The sequence below is a fragment of the Leucoraja erinacea genome, chromosome 9 (genome assembly GCF_028641065.1).
Source record: "Leucoraja erinacea ecotype New England chromosome 9, Leri_hhj_1, whole genome shotgun sequence".
Lineage (NCBI taxonomy): Eukaryota > Metazoa > Chordata > Chondrichthyes > Rajiformes > Rajidae > Leucoraja > Leucoraja erinaceus.
Window position 1 is genome coordinate 69,588,629 of NC_073385.1, and position 18,621 is coordinate 69,607,249.

Here is an 18,621-nt window from a genome sequence, read left to right on the forward strand (position 1 = left end):
TGTACGGAGTTTGTACCTTCTCCCCCTGACCGCGTGGGTTTTCTCCGAGATGTTTTGTTAGAAATACAATTTCTGCTAGGAGGGAGGCAATATGGTTAGCATGGCGGTGGGAATCTACAAGCTCGCAAAGGATCAAGGAGGAGTCAGACTGTGTGCAAACAGGCCCTTCACCCCAACTTGCCCACACCGGCCAACCTGTCACACCTACACACGTCCTCCTGCCTGCGTTTGGCCCATATCCCCCAAAACCTGTCCTGTCCATGTACCTGTTTAACTGTTTCTTAAACGGTGGGATAGTCCCTGCCTCAACTACCTCCTCCGGCTGCTCATTCCATACACCCACCAACCACCCTTTGTGTGGAAAAGTTCGCCCTTGTGTTCTGATTAAATCTTTCCCTCCTCAACTTAAACCTATGGCCCCTGATTCTTGATTCACCTACTCTGGGCAAGAGACTGTTTGTCTACCAGCACTACCCCCATCATGGTTTTATACATCTCGGTAAGATCACCCCTCATCCTCCTGCACTCCAAGGAATAGAGTCCTAGCCTGCTTAACTTCTCCCTATAGCCCAGGCTCTCGAGTCCTGGCAACATCCTTGTCAATCTTCTCAGTCCCCTTTCCAGCCTGACAACATCTTTCCTATAACATGGTGTCCAGAAATGAACACAATACACAAATGCAGCATCACCAACATCTTTTATAGCTGCAACATCACCTCCCAACCTCTCAATGCTCAATGAAGGCCAATGTGCCAGATGCCTTTTTGACCATTCCATCCACCTGTGATGAATGAACTATGTACCTGGAACAGGGATTTGAACTTTGAACCCTTGGATTAAAAGTCTGGTGCTCTACCAACTGAGCTATCCAGGCCATTGGAGTTGTGTAAAACATTGGTGAGGCTGTATTTCGAGTATTGTGTTCAGTTTGGGGCACGGTGTTATAGGAAAGATGGTGTCATGCCGGAAATGGTGCAGAGAGGAGGGAGTTTGAAGACAGACTATGTGAAAATAGTCCCAAAATGTTGGAGGAATTCAGCGGGACAGGCAGCAACTCTGGATAGAAGGGATGGGTGACGTTTCGGGTCGAGATCCTTCTTTAGACCACGTGACCACGTGCACGTGGGGGCAGGGTGGTAACTGGCAGCAGAAGTAATGACATTTTATGACTTCCAAATGAGTGGAGCAGGAATGCAAAGTACAAAGTTGAGGGAGTGGGGCATGGAGCACAAACTGTTGCACATATCCCTCGAAAGGCCACGTGTAGCGGTGACTCGTGAGTTCCCTTAGCTACAGTGTTGATGTGAGGTTGAACGGGGAAACAATGCAAGAACAAGTTCGGCCAGGTAAACAAGTGAATGGAGCAAGGGAAGATGCAGCCTGGGAGAGTGGATTTACCACACCCAAAGGAATGTACAGAAAGCTTTGAGGAGTTAGTGTGTAAATAAACTCCCCTTATTGTTTGCTTTGCTTCCGGCTGTTTTTACAAGGTCATAATTATAGTATTTGCTTTCACAGATATTGTATGATATGTATGTAAAACCGAGATGAGAAGAACTTTTTTCACACAGAGAGTGGTGAATCTCTGGAACTCTCTGCCACAGAGGGTAGTTGAGGCCAGTTCATTGGCTATATTTAAGAGGGAGTTAGATGTGGCCCTTGTGGCTAAGGGGATCAGGGGGTACGGATAGAAGGCAGGGACAGGATACTGAGTTGGATGATCAGCCATGATCATATTGAATGGCGGTGCAGGCTCGAAGGGCCGAATGGCCTACTCCTGCACCTAATTTCTATGTTTCTATGTTTCTATCTATGATTTTTAAAATAGTCCAATTGGAAAAATGTTGAGTTATGAAAATCTATTTTTGCTCCTGTTATTCAGTGAAAGACAAATGCTGGAGTTGGTGTGTATAGCACTGGGAGGCAAGCAGACGGTCTGGGCTTTAGACTCAAATGGCAACCTCTGGTTCCGCACTGGCATATCGTCAAAGAAACCACAAGGTGAAGATGACCACTGGTGGCAGGTAGGAATGTGTCACATACAGGCACTGTTGCTACTGTGCTCGATTCCATAACACGACTTGAATATAATACAAGCGATGAATTAGGCAAGACGATTTGCACCATGCAGGCTGAATTGCATGTAACATCATTTCAATTGGGGATACGATAACCACTCAAAAGTACTATAGGAATTGAAAAGCAGGGAAAAAGCTGCCTGGATTTAAACAGTATAGGAGAGGAAAAACCTGTTTCCATGTAACCCCCCTGCAGTAATCAGATTCTTTAGAACACAGCTATTCTGGCCTGTAAAATTGTCAAGACATTGCTTCTATAGGAAATGAAGGTGGAGCAGCGGTAGAGTTGCGGCCTTACAGCGCATTCAGCGCCAGAGACTCGGGTTTGATCTCGACCACGGGTGCTGTCTGTACGTTTTTTTTAACGTTCTTTCTGTGACCACGTGGGTTTGCTCCGAGATCTTTGGTTTCCCCTCACACTCCAAAGATGTACAGGTTTGTAGGTTAATTGTCTTGAGGTATAAGTGTAACTGTCCCTAGTGTGTGTTGGATAGTGTTAATATGCGGGGATCGCTGGACTGTGTTGACTCGGGGGGCCGAAGCGCCTGTATCTCAAAACTAAAATTAAATTAAACTATTGACACTTGTGCAAGGGTATTCAATTAATCAATGTATAATGGCCTTTAGTATTTTCAGCTGGCAATTAAAAACATAAGCATATAAAGATCTCTTTTTGAAAATCCTGCAGGAAACATGACTTGGTTGTTGTGAGACAAACTCTCTCATTCCTCCATTGACAATATTGTATTTCTATAGCCTGTCTCTATAGATATCTGTCCCTATACCTCCTCCCTCACATCCATCCAGGGATCCCAGCAGTCCTTCCAGGTGAGAGATAGAGACCTCCTCTAAACTGCAATCAGTGTCTCTGATGTTGGTCTCCTTTTTTAAGCGGCAAGACCAAGTGTAGACTTGGCAACCCTTTACACTTGGTCTACTCAAGGCCGACTGGATCTCCCGCTTGCTAACCATTACAACTCCAATATTGGCCTTTCTGTCCTGGGCTGCCTCCACTGCCAGGGTGAGGCCACACACAAAACGGGGAACAGCGTATTCCGCAGCTTACAACCCAACGGTACGAACATTGAATTCTCCAGTTTTAGGTAACTAATGGCCCTGTCCCACGGTATGAGTTCATTCCAAGAGCTCTCCCGAGTTTGCCCTGATTCGAACTCGGAGATTTACGGTAACGGCCGCTCGTCGGTACTCGGGGCTCTCGTGGACATTTTTCATCATGTTGAAAAATCTTCACGAGTCTTCCCGAACTTACCTGCCGTTAGCGAGCCTTCCCGAGTACCTGCCGTTAGCGTTACGAGCCGCTAAGAGACGTCCCCGAGCTCCGATACACCCGCTACGTTCATTCTCCGTGCTTACCACGAGTTTGATTTTTTTTTTTAACTCGGGAGAGCTCTTGGAATGAACTCGTACCGTGGGACAGGGCCATAACTAACCCAAGAATACTCCCATTTTTCCCCTCCTCCTTCCCGCTGCCCCATCTGCATGTATTCATTGAATTCACTCCTGCTCTTCACCCCCCAATGCCCTGCCACCTGCATTCCTTCAGTGGCTCGACATTTCACATCCCCTTCTCTCCTTTGTCTCATTATGTTTTGTTTCTTTATCTTTGACCTTGTCCTGCCATCTACCGATCAAACCCTCCCTCATCTGTATCCACATTTCATTGCTTTGTCCCACCCCGTCCTCTCTTTCTGCTTTCTCCCCACCACATACAATCAGTCTGAAGAAGGATCCCGACTCGAAACGTCACCTATCCATGTTCTCCAAACTTGCTGCCTGACCCGCTGAGTTACTTCAGCACATTGTGTCCGTCGTCTAAGCTGCCTGACCTGCGGAATTACTCCAGCACTTTGTATCTTTGTTTGTAAACCAACACCTGCAATTCTTTGTCTCTCCAGAAATGCTCCTGTGATGTTTTGAACAATCTTTGACAATAGAGAACCTAAATATAAAAGCGTTCCTTTCAAAAATAGAATTTAGGAAATTAACTTTTTAAAGCTTTTTAAAGCATTTTGGCGGCAGAGCTTGTACGTTCTCCCTGTGACTTGTGTGAATTTTCTCCGAGATCTTCGGTTTCCTCCCACACTCCAAAGATGTGCAGGTTTAAGGTTTTCAAGAAGGAACTGCAGATGCTGGAAAATCGAAGGTACACAAAGAAATGCTGGAGAAACTCAGCGGATGCAGCAGCATCTATGGAGCGAAGGAAATAGGCAACGTTTCGGCCCGAAACGTTGCCTATTTCCTTCGCTCCATAGATGCTGCTGCACCCGCTGAGTTTCTCCAGCATTTTTTTGTGTACCTCAGGTTTAAGGTTAACTGGTTTGGAGTAAGTGTAAAGTGGCCCGAGTGTGTGTAGGATAGTGTTAATGTTTTTCGGGGATCACTGGTCGGTGCGGATTCGGTGGGCCTAAGGGCCTGTTTCCGCGCTGTATCTCTAAACTAAACTAAATTCTTCTGTTATAGGTGAGCATTACGGATTACGTGGTCTTCGATCAGTGCAACATCTTCCAGGCGATAATTCAAGCCACGCAGACTGTGGCTACAGTTGCTCAGGCACCAGTGGAGAAAGTGGCAGACAGACTGCGAGGTGTCTTATGGTCTCAACAGTCTCTGTCTCAGCCAAGTCTCATCAGTGTCAACGGCTGTGGCGTGTGGATTATATCGGGCAAAAACGAGTTCCACGTAGCCAAAGGAAATCTGTTAGGTCAGCCAAACCAAGTTTTGTTATGATTGATTTCACCAAAAATGAAAGTAGACAGTATTTGTGTTTTACAAGAAATATTTACAGTGTTTACTGGTATGTAATATGTACAGGTGCCAGTCTGAAAAAAGGGTCTCGACCCAAAACATTTCTTCTCTCCAGAGATGCTGCCTGTCCCGCTGAGTCACTCAAGTTTTTGTGTCTGTCTTGGTGTAAACCTGCATCTGTAGTTCCTTCCTACACAATACAAATGAGATTGATTTTTCCATGTCAGCAAGACACTAACACAGTCCACTTGCTTCTGCAGCTACATACTGGAAGTCGATAGTACCACGTGGAACAGTATCAGCTACAAAATGGGCTTTTGTTGTGGCTTCCATGGCCCCTACTAAAAAAGGTTAGTTGTTGCCAGGATAATTCAGGTAATATTTTCATTCTATCTTTCGATTCAGATTCAGATTCAACTTTAATTGTCATTGTCAGTGTACAGTACAGAGACAACGAAATGCAGTTAGCATCTCCCAGGAAGAGCGACATAGAATATGATTTCAATAAATAAATTTATTTACATGTATACAGACATAGTGTTTTTCCTGTGGGAGGAGTGTCCGGAGGGGGAGGGGGGGGTGATTGGCAGTCACCGAGGTACGTTGTTGAGTAGAATGACAGCTGTAGGGAAGAAGCTGTTCCTCGACCTGCTGGTCCGGCAACGGAGAGACCTGTAGCGCCTCCCGGATGGTAGGAGGGTAAACAGTCCATGGTTGGGGTGAGAGCAGTCCTTGGCGATGCTGAGTGCCCTTCGCAGACAACGCTTGCTTTGGACAGACTCAATGGAGGGGAGCGAGGAACCGGTGATGTGTTGGGCAATTTTCACCACCCTCTGCAGTGCTTTCTGGTCGGAGACAGAGCAGTTCCCATACCATACTGTGATGCAGTTGGTAAGGATGCTCTCGATTGTGCAGCGGTAGAAGTTCACCAGGATCTGAGGAGACAGATGGACCTTCTTCATTCGCCTCAGGAAGAAGAGACGCTGATGAGCCTTCTTGACCAGAGTTGGGGTATTGTGGGTCCAAGAGAGGTCATCGGAGATGTTGATCCCCAGGAACCTGAAGCTGGAAACACGTTCCACCTCCGTCCCGTTAATGTGGATGGGGGTGTGCGTGCCGTCCCTAGACTTCCTGAAGTCTACAATGAGCTCCTTGGTCTTCTTGGAATTAAGGGCCAGGTTGTTGTCAGCGCACCATGCTGCTAGGAGCTGGACCTCCTCCCTGTAGGCTGACTCATCGTTGTCCCACCCGCTCCCCTGACATGCAACACCTGTCCCTTTACCTTCCCCCCCCCTCGACTCCATCCAAGGACCCAAACAGTCTTTCCAGGTGAGGCAGAGGTTCACCTGCACCTCCTACAACCTCATCTCTGCTGTTCCAGGTGTCAACTTCTCTACATCGGCGAGACCAAGCGTAGACTTGGCGATCGTTTCGCTGAACATCTCCGCTCAGTCCGTCTTAACCTACCTGATCTCCCGGTGGCCCAGCACTTCAACTCCCCCTCCCATTCCCAATCTGACCTTTCTGTCCTGGGCCTCGTCCATTGTCAGAGTGAGGCCCAGCGAAAATTGGAGGAACAGCACCTCATATTTTGCTTGGATAGTTTACACCCCAGCGGTATGAACATTGACTTCTCTAACTTCAGATAGCCCTTGATTTCTCTCTCCATCCCCTTCCCCTTCCCAGTTCTCCCACTCGTCTTTCTGTCTCCGACTACATTCTTTCTTTGTCCCGACCTCTCCCCTGACATCAGGATGAAGAAGGCTCTCGACCCGAAACGTCGCCCATTTCTTTTCTCCAAAGATGCTGCCTCACCCGCTGAGTCACTCCAGCGTTTTGTGTCTTCCCAATATTTTCTTCTTGTTGTGTTAACTCTAACCAGCTACATTGTTGTGCACAATTCACAATATCACTCTACATCTGCTGCTTGTTCTTTTAAGCATCTGTACCCTTTTCTGATTGTAAAATCTCTGTATCACCACACCTCCCAGGAATCTATTGTAAAATCTCTGCATCACCTCACCTCCCAGGAATCTATTGTAAAATCTCTGTATCACCTCACCTTCCAGGAATCTATTGTAAAATCTCTGTATCACCACACCTCCCAGGAATCTATTGTAAAATCTCTGCACCACCTCACCTCCCAGGAATCTATTGTAAAAACTCTGCAACACCTCACCTCCCAGGAATCTATTGTAAAATCTCTGCATCACCACACCTCCCAGGAATCTATTGTAAAATCTCTGCATCACCACACCTCCCAGGAATCTATTGTAAAATCTCTGCATCACCACACCTCCCAGGAATCTATTGTAAAATCTCTGCACCACCTCACCTCCCAGGAATCTATTCTAAAAATTGATCTGCTAAATTCAAATGGCTGAGGAATTAATTATTTTTTAATAGTGAATATTTAATAAAATATAGTTGTGATGTCCATGAAAGTAGCAGGTTGTTGTAAAAGCCCATCTAGTTCAACTAAGTCCTTTAGCAGGGGTGGGGGGGGGGGGGGGTGTCAGTGGCAGATTCATGTTCATAAGACATAGGAGCAGAATGAGGCCATTCAGCCCATCAAGTCTACTCTGCCATTCGACCATGGCTGATCTATCTCTCCCTCCTAACCCCATTCTCCTGCCTTCTCCCCATACCTTCTGACACCCGTACTAATCAAGAATCTATCTATCTCTGTCGTAAAAGTGTCCACTGACTCGGCCTCCGCAACATTCTATGGCAAAGAATTCCACAGATCAAGAAACTGTCTATCTCCGCTTTAAAAACACCCAATGAGTCATGGTGAGTCATGGCGTGATACAATGTGGAAACAGGCCCTTCAGCCCAACCCGCCCACACCAGCCAACATGTCCCAGCTACACTAGTCCCACCTGTATGCGCTTGGTCCATATCCCATGTACCTGTTAGATGTTGGGATAGTCCCTGCCTCAACTACCTCCTCTGGCAGCTTGTTCCATACACCCACCCAATGACTTGGCTATCATTTTTCTGAGCTCCAGAAAGTAGAAGTGCAATTTTCATCCTTCCTTATCGAACCATCCCCACGTTCTAGAACCTAACCTGGAACCCATAGACTTTACCGAGTTACCACAAAGCCTGACCTATTTACACTATAAATTATTGAATTTTGCTAGCCAATTTGTTGAGCACAACTGAAGTGTGTTAATGTTTGAGCCCTCAAACGGACGTGAAGTATAAATCCATCGTTGCTTCATGTTAGTGACATGCTCATGCCTCGACTCTGTTGGCAGTCGTGTTCTTGCAGAACACAAGGTGAAACATGGAGAGTTGTGCATTGTCCAAATTAGTCATTGGCTGGTTGAATAAACAACTAAAGATGGTCAATTATTCATTCACTGATTAATTCATCTCTTCTGCAACTGGAATGTACGTAGACGGCATAGTGGTGCGACGGTAGAGTTGCTGCATCACAGTGCCAGAGACCCCGGTTCAACCCTGACACTGGGTGCTGTCTGTGCGGAGTTCTCCCCATGACCGGCTGGGTTTTCCGCAGATGCTCCAGTACTTTCCCACAAACATACAGGTTTGTAGGTGAATTTGCTTTGGTAAAAATGGTAAATTATTTCTGGTATGTAGGGTTGTGCTAGTGTTCGTGGTGATTGTTGGTTGGCGTGGACTTGGTGGGCCAAAGGGCGTGTTTCGGCGCTGTATCTCTAAACCAAACTAAAAGCTGACCCCGCTGATTTATTTATTTCGCGAGGGCTTATTTACTTTGAGAGGGATGTAATGCTGAGGCTCTGTAAGCACTGGTCAGGCCGCATTTGGAATATTGTGAGTAATTTTGGGCACCATATCTGAGGAAGCATGTGCTGGCTCTGGAGAGGGTCAAGAGGAGGTTTATAAGAATGATCCCAGTAATGAGTAGGTTAACCTATGATGAGCGTTTGTCGGCAATGGGCCTATTCTGGGAGTTTAGAAGAATGAGGGGGGACCTCATTAGAACGTACAGATTAGTGTAAGGCTTGGATAGAGTGGATGTGGAGAGGACGTTTCCATTCTAGGACTAGTCAGCCTCTGTATTAAAGGACGTTCTTTTAGGAAGGAGATGAGGAAGTATTGCTTGAATTAGAGGGAGATGAATCTGTGGAATTCTTTGCCACAGAAAGCTGTGGAGGCAAAGTCAGTGGATATTTTTAAGGCAGAGATTGATGGATTCTTGATTAGTATGGGTGTCAGTGGTTTTGGGGGAGAAGGCAGGAAATGGGGTTAGGAGGAAGAGATAGATCAGCTATGATTGAATGGCGTAGTGTACTTGATGGGCCGAATGGCCTAATTCTACTCCTATCACTAATGATTTTATGAAATGATGGAAATGTTGGTATTTTCTGTTTGTTGCTAAACCAGTGGTTGCAGTAATGATCATGCAACATTTCTTGTGCAGGAAGTGTTCTGTGGCTGGGACAAAGCCATAAAGATCTATTCTGTGTCGCTGATGAGAACCCTGAGTTCCGGCCCTCCACTGTACAGCTGCCTCCAGATGTGGAGATGATGCAGATTGCTGCCAATCATGACGCTGTATGGGGTCTCGACACCAGGGGCAGGATTCATATCAGGACCTTGTCAGAAAACTGCCCCAGCGGCATGCACTGGTCGAAACTGGACCTGGCACAGCTAGGTAAGGCTATATTCTTCAACCGCATTTTTCCTTTTATTCTGTGGCTCCAAGTTATGCAAGATGGGCAACAAGTGTTGCGGTAACTCAGCTGGTCAGGCAGCATCTGTGGAGAAAGAAGATGGGTGACGTTTCGGGTCGGGACCCATCTTTTCGGGCTGAAGGTAGTGGGGAGGGAAGTGGATATTGGGAAAGAGTGGAACACAGCAGGACCTGCAACAAGGAAAGGTGTGGCCCATTGTTGGCTGGGGATGAGGTGATAACAAAGGGGTACATGGATACAGTGGAACTTGTAGAATGTATAGGGGCGGGGAAGGGAGGAAAATACAAGGGTTACATGAAATAAATCAATTAAGCAATACTTCTATGGGGGGGGGGGGGGGGGTGGGGGGGTGGGGGATGGGGGATGTGTGGGTTGGTGTGGGGAGAAGAGAGGAGGAACGGGGACGGGTAAAGGGGTGTTGGTGTGGTGGGGGGGAGGGGGGGGTGTGGGATGGGGCAGAAGGGGGATGTGTGGGGGAGGGGAGGGGGTGGTGTGGGGGAGGGGGGGGGGGGTGTGTGGGGGGAGGGGACTCCTCTCAGCGGCCACCGGTCGTGACAGCACACACAGCACCTCCCGGCTCCACTCACCGGATTCCCGGACTCCACACATCAGTCAATGAAAGTAGGCATGCAGGTACAGCAGGCAGTGAAGAAAGCGAATGGTATGTTGGCCTTTATAACAAGAGGAGTCAAGTATAGGAGCAAAGAGGTCCTTCTGCAGTTGTACAGGGCCCCAGTGAGACCACACCTGGAGTATTGTGTGCAGTTTTGGTCCACTAATTTGAGGAAGGACATTCTTGCTATTGAGGGAGTGCAGCGTAGGTTTACAAGGTTAATTCCCGGGATGGCGGGACTGTCATATGCTAAGAGAATGGAGCGGCTGGGCTTGTACACTCTGGAGTTTAGAAGGATGAGAGGTTATCTTATTGAAACATATAAGATTGTTATGGGTTTAGACACGCTAGAGGCAGGAAACGTGTTCCCGATGTTGGGGGAGTCCGGAACCAGGGGCCACAGTTTAAGAATAAGGGGTAAGCCATTTAGAACGGGGACGAGGAAACACTTTTTCTCACAGAGAGTGGTGAGTCTGTGGAATTCTCTGCCTCAGAGGGTGGTGGAGGCCGGTTCTCTGGATACTTTCAAGAGAGAGCTAGATAGGGCTCTTAAGGATAGCGGAGTCAAGGGATTTGGGGAGAAGGCAGGAACGGGGTACTGATTGGGGATGATCAGCCATGATCACATTGAATTGCGGTGCTGGCTCGAAGGGCCGAATGGCCTCCCCCTGCACCTATTGTCTATTGTCACACAGCGGCTTCCCCCGATTCCACACAGCAGGTTTCATACGGCTTGTGGACTCAGCCCTGCCTCCAGGGCTTTATTCTCCTCGTCCGGAAGGGGCATTACCTTCATGGTGACTGACAGGCGAGAAGACAAATCTGCTGATCTCACGATTTTTTAAACCTTCATAATTTTTGTAATATTCCACCGATCGGAACAAAACTTTGGAGCAGAGGAGAACGTTGAGTAAGATGGCGAAAAAATCCTAGCGATATAGGGCATCGTTTTTGCGCAAATTTAAAAAAAAGCAAATGGTCAAGATGAGAGTTTTAGTAATTACTAGACTGTGTGGGTCCCGTTGGCTCCCATGTTCACACGGGAGGGCTGGTCCCCCAACGCAATATTCCACCTCTCCACCAATTCCAATATTGGTGGCCAGTGGGGTGGGGGGGGGGGGGGGAGATTTCTGGAGCGCTAGTATGGGTGTTGTGGGTTGAAGGGACTGGTTTCCAGAGGGCTAGTATGGACATTGTGGGTCGAAAGCAGATTCCTACCATTTCAAGTAGGATGCAAGGTCAGCAAGGTGACCTCTCCCTCCACATCTTCAGAGACTGAGCTACGGAGAGAGAATCTCAACATTTTTTAAACCTTAATAACTCTTATTTTTCATACGACCCTCTTGTCCTGCGCAGCTTACTCTGAGTAAGGGGGCCAAAAATCACAGCCGTAAGTGGTAGCGATTTTTCTAAAATCAATGTGCAGTGCAAAGAGGAAGTGGTCAAGATGAGACTTTTAAATGTAAATGTATGAGGATATAGATAAACTCATAAATGGCCAGAATGAAGTAATCAAGCAATGGAAAATTCAAATTTTAATTGGTGCAGTGGAGAGGTGCTACCTCACAGCGCCAGAGACCCGGGTTCGATCCTGACTGGGTACTGTCTGTACGGAGTGTGCACTTTGCCTGTCACTGTGTGGGTTTTCTCCGGTTGCTCTGATTTCCTCCCACACTTCAAAGACGTGCAGGTTTGTAGGTTGTTCAAGAAGGAACTGCAGATGCTGGAAGATCGAAGGTACACAAAATTGCTGGAGAAACTCAGCGGGTGCAGCAGCATCTATGGAGCGAAGGAAATAGGCGACGTTTCGGGCCGAAACCCTTCTTCAGACTGATGGGGGGGTGATGGGGAGAAGGAAGGAAAAAGGGAGGAGGAGGAGCCCGAGGGCGGGGAGATGGGAGGAGATAGCTCGAGGGTTAAGGAAGGGGAGTTTCTCCAGCAATTTTGTGTACCTTCAGGTTTGTAGGTTAATTGGTTTCTGTAAATTGTCCCTATTGTGTAGGATAGAACCACAGTGCCCTCCATAATGTTTGGGACAAAGACCCATCATTTATTTATTTGCCTCTGTACTCCACAATTTGAGATTTGTAATAGGAAAAAAAAATCACATGTGGTTAAAGTGCACATTGTAAAATGTTATTAAAATGTATAAATTGTATAAACATTTTAGTTTCACCATGTAGAAATTACAGCTGTGTTTATACATAGTCCCCCCATTTCAGGGCACCATAATGTTTGGGACACATGGCTTCACAGGTATTTGTAATTGCTCAGGTGTGTTTAATTGCCTCCTTAATGCAGGTATAAGAGAGCTCTCAGCACCTAGTCTTTCCTCCAGTCTTTCCATCACCTTTAGAAACCTTTATTGCTGTTTATCAACATGAGGACCAAAGTTGTGCCAATGAAAGTCAAAGAAGCCATTATGAGACTGAGAAACAGGAATAAAACTGTTAGATACATCAGCCAAACCTTAGGCTTACCAAAATCAACTGTTTGGAACATCATGAAGAAGAAAGAGAGCACTGGTGAGCTTACTAATTGCAAAGGGACTGGCAGGCCAAGGAAAACCTCCACAGCTGATGACAGAAGAATTCTCTCTATAATAAAGAAAAATCCCCAAACACCTGTCTGACAGATCAGAAACACTCTTCAGGAGTCAGGTGTGGATTTGTCAATGACCACTGTCCGCAGAAGACTTCATGACCAGAAATACAGAGGCTACACTGCAAGATGCAAACCACTGGTTAGCCGCAAAAATAAGATGGCCAGGTTACAGTTTGCCAAGAAGTACTTAAATGAACAACCACAGTTCTGGATAAAGGCATTGTGGACAGATGAGACGAAGATTAACTTATATCAGTGTGATGGCAAGAGCAAAGTATGGAGGAGAGAAGGAACTGCCCAAGATCCAAAGCATACCACCTCATCTGTGAAACACGGTGGTGGGGGTGTTATGGCCTGGGCATGTATGGCTGCTGAAGGTACTGGCTCACTTATCTTCATTGATGATACAACTGCTGATGGTAGTAGCATAATGAATTCTGAAGTGTATAGACACATCCTATCTGCTCAAGTTCAAACAAATGCCTCAAAACTCATTGGCCGGGGGTTCATTCTACAGCAAGACAATGATCCCAAACATACTGCTAAAGCAACAAAGGAGTTTTTCAAAGCTAAAAAATGGTAAATTCTTGAGTGGCCAAGTCAATCACCCGATCTGAACCCAATTGAGCATGCCTTTTATATGCTGAAGAGAAAACTGAAGGGGACTAGCCCCCAAAACAAGCATAAGCTAAAGATGTCTGCAATACAGGCCTGGCAGAGCATCACCAGAGAAGACACCCAGCAACTGGTGATGTCCATGAATCGCAGACTTCAAGCAGTCATTGCATGCAAAGGATATGCAACAAAATACTAAGCATGACTACTTTCATTTACATGACATTGCTGTGTCCCAAACATTATGGTGCCCTGTAATGGGGGGGGACTATGTATAAACACAGCTGTAATTTCTACATGGTGAAACCAAAATGTATAAAAATGGCCTTTATTAAAATCTGACAATGCACATTAACCACATGTGATTATTTTCTATTACTAATCACAAATTGTGGAGTACAGAGGCAATTAAATAAATGATGGGCCTTTGTTCCAAACATTATGGAGGGCACTGGAGTGTACAGGTGATCACTGGTCTACTTGTTTCCACGTTGTGTCTCTAAACCAAACTCATTTGATATTATTTCTTTATAAAGAATGGACTTCCATTAGTAATTTGTGGGGAGGTACATTAGATAACAAGTTTTGATGAAGGGTTTGTTCAAGTGATTTAGTGTGGTGATTGTGAACAATGATGTTGTCTAGTTGATTATGTGCAAGTGGCTAAATAGCGTAGACACTGGATACATTGATACATTAATTGTGGAGGTTCCAACAAAAGTACATTCTGTGCACAGTAGATTAATAGAATACTTGGTATGATTTCTTTAATTTTTACAAAAGCCATGATGTGTTAAGTTGGAGATATACACAAAAAGCTGGAGTAGCAGCAGGCCAGGCAGCCTCTCTGGAGAAAACGAATGGGCGACGTTTCGGGTTGAGATCCTTCTTCAGACTGAGAGTCGGGGGGAAGTGGAAACAAGAGATGTAGACGGTGATATAGAGATGTAGAACAATGGCAGATATGCAAAAAAGTAACTATGATAAAGGAAATAAGCCATTGGTGAAAACAAGTTACAGACAATGAGACTCAACAAGACAACTTTAAAACTAGTACAATGACTTTGGTAGGAGAAGGACGGAGAGAGAGGGGATGCAAGCGTTTGACAGTGGAGGAGATCCAGGACAGAAAGGTAAGTATGGGAAGGGGAATTAGAGTGTTTGGCAACCAGGAGATCAGATAGGCCCAGGTGAACTGAGTCAGGGTGTTCAGCGAAACATTCCCCAGAGGTACACTTACACCTCCTCCAACCTCATCTACTGTATCCGTTGTTCAAAGTGTGGACTCTTGTACATCGGCGAGTCCAAACTTGGACTGGCTGATTGTTTCGCTGAACACCTTTGCCTGGACCTACCTGATCTCCTGCTTGCCAATTCCCCTTCAAATTCCCAGTTTAAACCAGCATCTGCAGATCGTCCCTACACGTGCTAAATTGGATTGTTCTCATCCAGAGAAAACCTGTGTGGCCTTGGAGCTTGGCATAATCATCCAATGTGATGTTTTAAAACTACAACTACATTTGGTTTTGCAAATTTATATTCATCGTCATTCAGTGACACAAAGCGCTGGACTAACCCAGCGGGTCAGGCAGCATCTCTGGAGAGAAAGGCTGGGTGATGTTTTGGGTCGGGACCCTTCTTCAACCACTCAGTGTATTGGTATGAGAATCCCAAAATAGTCTTGACTGACTGGATAAAGTGAATTCATCAGCTCAACTCTGGGCTCAGTCAGGTGCTGACAGAAAAAATAAACTTGTATATTACAGATCAAAGCATGTTAACGTTTCTGGTGATGCATTACATAGAATATAGAAAGTCATTCACCCTCTTGAGTCTGAAGAAGGGTACTCGATCCGAAACATTACCTATTCCTTTTGTCCAGAGATGTTGCCTGACCCGCTGAGTTACTCCAGCCTTTTGTGTCTATCCACCCTCTTGAATGTTCTATTGAATAAATTAAAAATAACAGAAAAAAGTAATGTAGGTTATTTTATCTGTAGCCTAGGGTGGTTGTGGACATTCTTGTATTGAGAGAGCTTCTGAATCAAAAATAAGATCTGCAATGCAGAGTCGACGTTATCTGACCCTGTGTTGTGGATCGTGGTGACGCTGTTTAAAATCAAAATACATTTTAACAGCTGTACCTTGTGATTGGGTTCGTGATATCTAATGCATGTGACTGCTAATGTGATAACCTTGTGTGAGAAATACATACACCATTGCTTGTGTGTGTGTGTATGTGTTGAATCCAGCCCTCCCTGTGTAAACATTAGGAAATGTTGTCTATCACAAGAATTATTGCTCATAAAGTGAAATTAAACACGGAAATTGTCCAAACTCAGCAAGAACTTAATTGGAATAAACTCATGCAATGAGGGAGAGGTTGTGTATCACACGAGTGGGCATATATGTGTACTGCTCTCACCCCAACCATGGACTGTTTACCCTCCTACCATCCGGGAGGCGCTACAGGTCTCTCCGTTGCCGAACCAGCAGGTCGAGGAACAGCTTCTTTCCGGCGGCTGTCACTCTACTCAACAACGTACCTCGGTGACTGCCAATCACCACCCCCCCCCCCCGGACACTTATTATTATTTTTTCAAATCGTTTGCTATGTCGCTCTTCAAGGGAGATGCTAAATGCATTTCGTTGTCTCTGTACTGTACACTGACAATGACAATTAAATTGAATCTGAATCTGATCTGAAGGACCTGCCAATGTTGGTTTACACTGAAGATGGACACAAAATGCTGGAGTAGCTCAGCGGGACAGGCGGCATCTCTGGGTAGAAGCAATGGGTGATGTTTTCGGGTCCTAAACATCACCCATTCCTTCGATTCAGAGATGCTGCCTGTCCCGCTGAGCTACTCCAGCATTTTGTGTTCCTTTTAGGCAGGTATGTCTGCATGCATGTTTGGAAACGTTAATAGTTGAAGTATTTTCCTCTGGTAGCATTATAACTTGAGGCAAAATCTTGCACAGTACAGGTGCACAACCTTTTATCCGAAAGCCTTGGGACCAGACACTTGTCGGATTTCGGACATTTTCGGATTTTAGAATGGAAGATTTTTAGCGTAGATTAGGTAGGTAGCGCGGGCGGCTTGAAAAGTCTGGAGCGACTGCCTCCTCCCCGGAGACCGGGAGAATCATTGCATAAATGTTAGTCAGTTAGTTTGGAGGGATTTTATGTGGTGGTGGTGGTGTAGGGGTGAAGGGGGAAACTTTAATTCTTAGTCCCCTACCTACCTGGTCGGCGACTCCCAACCTCGCGGAGCTGGGGGCTCCGTCCGGCCGCGGGCGGCGTCGGTTGGAGCTCCGACCCCGGCAACTCTACCCCTGGCTGCGCGGCTCCAAATCCAGTGACGCTCCGCGAACGTTGGGAGTCGGCGGCCACAGCGCTCCGGAGCTTGCCGCACGGCGGCCCGGTAAGGCATTGCCCGCACCCCGCTGGTATCCCAGCGCTGCGACGCCGCCGACTCCCGACATTCGCGGAGCTGGGGCGTCCGGCCGCGGGCCGCGCTGGATTTGGAGCGCCTCGCAGCCAGGGGTAGAGTTGCCGGGGTCGGAGCTACAACCGGCGCCGCCCGCGGCCCCACCGGCCACAGCGCTGCGGAGCTTACTGCACAGCGACCCGGTAAGGCATTGACCGCTCCCCGCCTCTCCGACCAGGTAGGGGACTAAGAATTAAAGTTTACCCCTTCACCCCCCTTCACGTAAAAGCCCTCCAAACGAACTGACTAACATTTAAGCAATGATTTACAGATGTTTAAGCGTCTCCCGGTCTCCAGGGAGGAGGCAGCCGCTACAGTAGTACAGACCTGGGTTGACCGTGGGTCGTTTTGGGTCAGGTTTGGCGCCAAACGCGAGCTTTGGTGCGCAGACGACATTCTGGAAAAAATGGCCGGTTTTCGGAGCTTTTCGGTTTCTGTGCACCTGTAATTCAGACTGTTACTCCAGTGAAGTGCTGCATTGCCAAACCTGCTGCGTCTGGTTTACAAGGTTCAAATCCAACTTATTGTCTCCCCGAAAAACTGCTTCTTGTTTGTTCAAAGTCACTTCACTGAGTGTAGAAAGATCTGTACAAGAAAAGGAATGAGAACATCATAAGGTGCTGTTCATATTTAACATTGTCAAACTGAACTAGTATTGAGTTTAGAGATTGAGTTTACATTTGCTGCACCGATGTGACTCCTATATTTCTGAGAGCTGACAATAAAAAGGTCCAATAGTACTTTATTGTCACAGGTATCTAGGTACAGTGAAATTCCTTTCTTGCAGACAGTTCAGTAAATATGTTGCTGTACATAGGAACAATCGTACTTAAGTACGAGAGTGTAGGAATTGTAGATTACACTGAGACAGTACACCAGAATCGCTACATTATCGGCGATCATTTGTGTGCTTCAAGTCCAAAGTTGTTAAAGGTTTAAATCTTAACTTGGCCATGAAGGTCTGTTGTCCTGTCGACGGCACTGGGTCGGAGTTGCAGGGTCGGCCTGGCTGAGTGGCCTCCAGTGCTGATGTTCCCCACCGCTGCAGGTCATGTACGTTCAACTTCAAATGTCCTTAAAGCAGTGAATTTTGCTTGTTTGCTGCAGTAGGTTTGCTATCCAATGTACCCACGTGCCTTTCAGTTGACCAGGTTCCAAAGACGGGAAGGCTTTGTCAACAGTGGCACGTATTGCCATCTGTGCTGACGTAGAATGTTAACCTTGAAATGTTCGTGTCTGGTTTGGGAAATACTTTGCCATCTGGAGTATTACATAATATATACCAGCATCCAAGGCATGTGGAACACAGCTTCTGTCAGCATAGTCCCGAGTTTTGTTTTTGTCATTTAAGCTGTTCGAAGTAAGCCTTCGGTTTAAAAAAAAATTGCAATCTAGGTTTTCAATGTACACAACCTGAATTAAACCGTTGCAAGAGACTGAGCTTCATACTGAGAAATAGAGTTCAACCTAACACTCCTTTTGATCTTCACCACTGGGACAGTGTGAAATTACAGCTAACCTTTACTGTCATAGTAAGAAGAGCAAAGCAAAATCAGGCAGAGCCTGGAGAAGGGGCCCCACTCGAAACATCACCTTTCCTCATTCTCCAGAGATATGCTGCCTGACCCGCTGAGTTACTCCAGCACTCTGTGAAACGTCACCTATCCATGTTCTCCACAGATGCTGCCTGACCCACTGAGTTACTCAAGCTCTCTGTGCACTCTGTGAAACGCCACCTATCCATGTTCTCCACAGATGCTGCCTGA

At 46.5% G+C, this 18,621-nt stretch overlaps 1 protein-coding gene and 1 long non-coding RNA gene across 5 annotated transcripts in view; one reads left to right on the forward strand and one right to left on the reverse strand.

Annotated features, from left to right (window-relative positions):
- Positions 1-18,621, forward strand: part of tecpr2 (tectonin beta-propeller repeat containing 2) — an 87,374-nt gene that overhangs the window by 45,499 nt on the left and 23,254 nt on the right. For all 4 annotated transcript variants that reach the window (XM_055641173.1, XM_055641174.1, XM_055641175.1 and 1 more), the window contains exons 13-16: positions 1,883-2,024; positions 4,560-4,800; positions 5,105-5,194; positions 9,259-9,492. In XM_055641173.1, coding sequence (XP_055497148.1) covers positions 1,883-2,024; positions 4,560-4,800; positions 5,105-5,194; positions 9,259-9,492 — 707 coding nt within the window. The remainder of the gene's footprint in view (positions 1-1,882; positions 2,025-4,559; positions 4,801-5,104; positions 5,195-9,258; positions 9,493-18,621) is intronic.
- On the reverse strand, positions 14,093-18,037 carry LOC129700567 (uncharacterized). The gene is made up of 3 exons (XR_008724078.1): positions 17,803-18,037; positions 17,343-17,440; positions 14,093-14,259 (listed from the first exon to the last, which is right to left on the reverse strand). It is a non-coding gene; the product is annotated as an uncharacterized LOC129700567 (long non-coding RNA).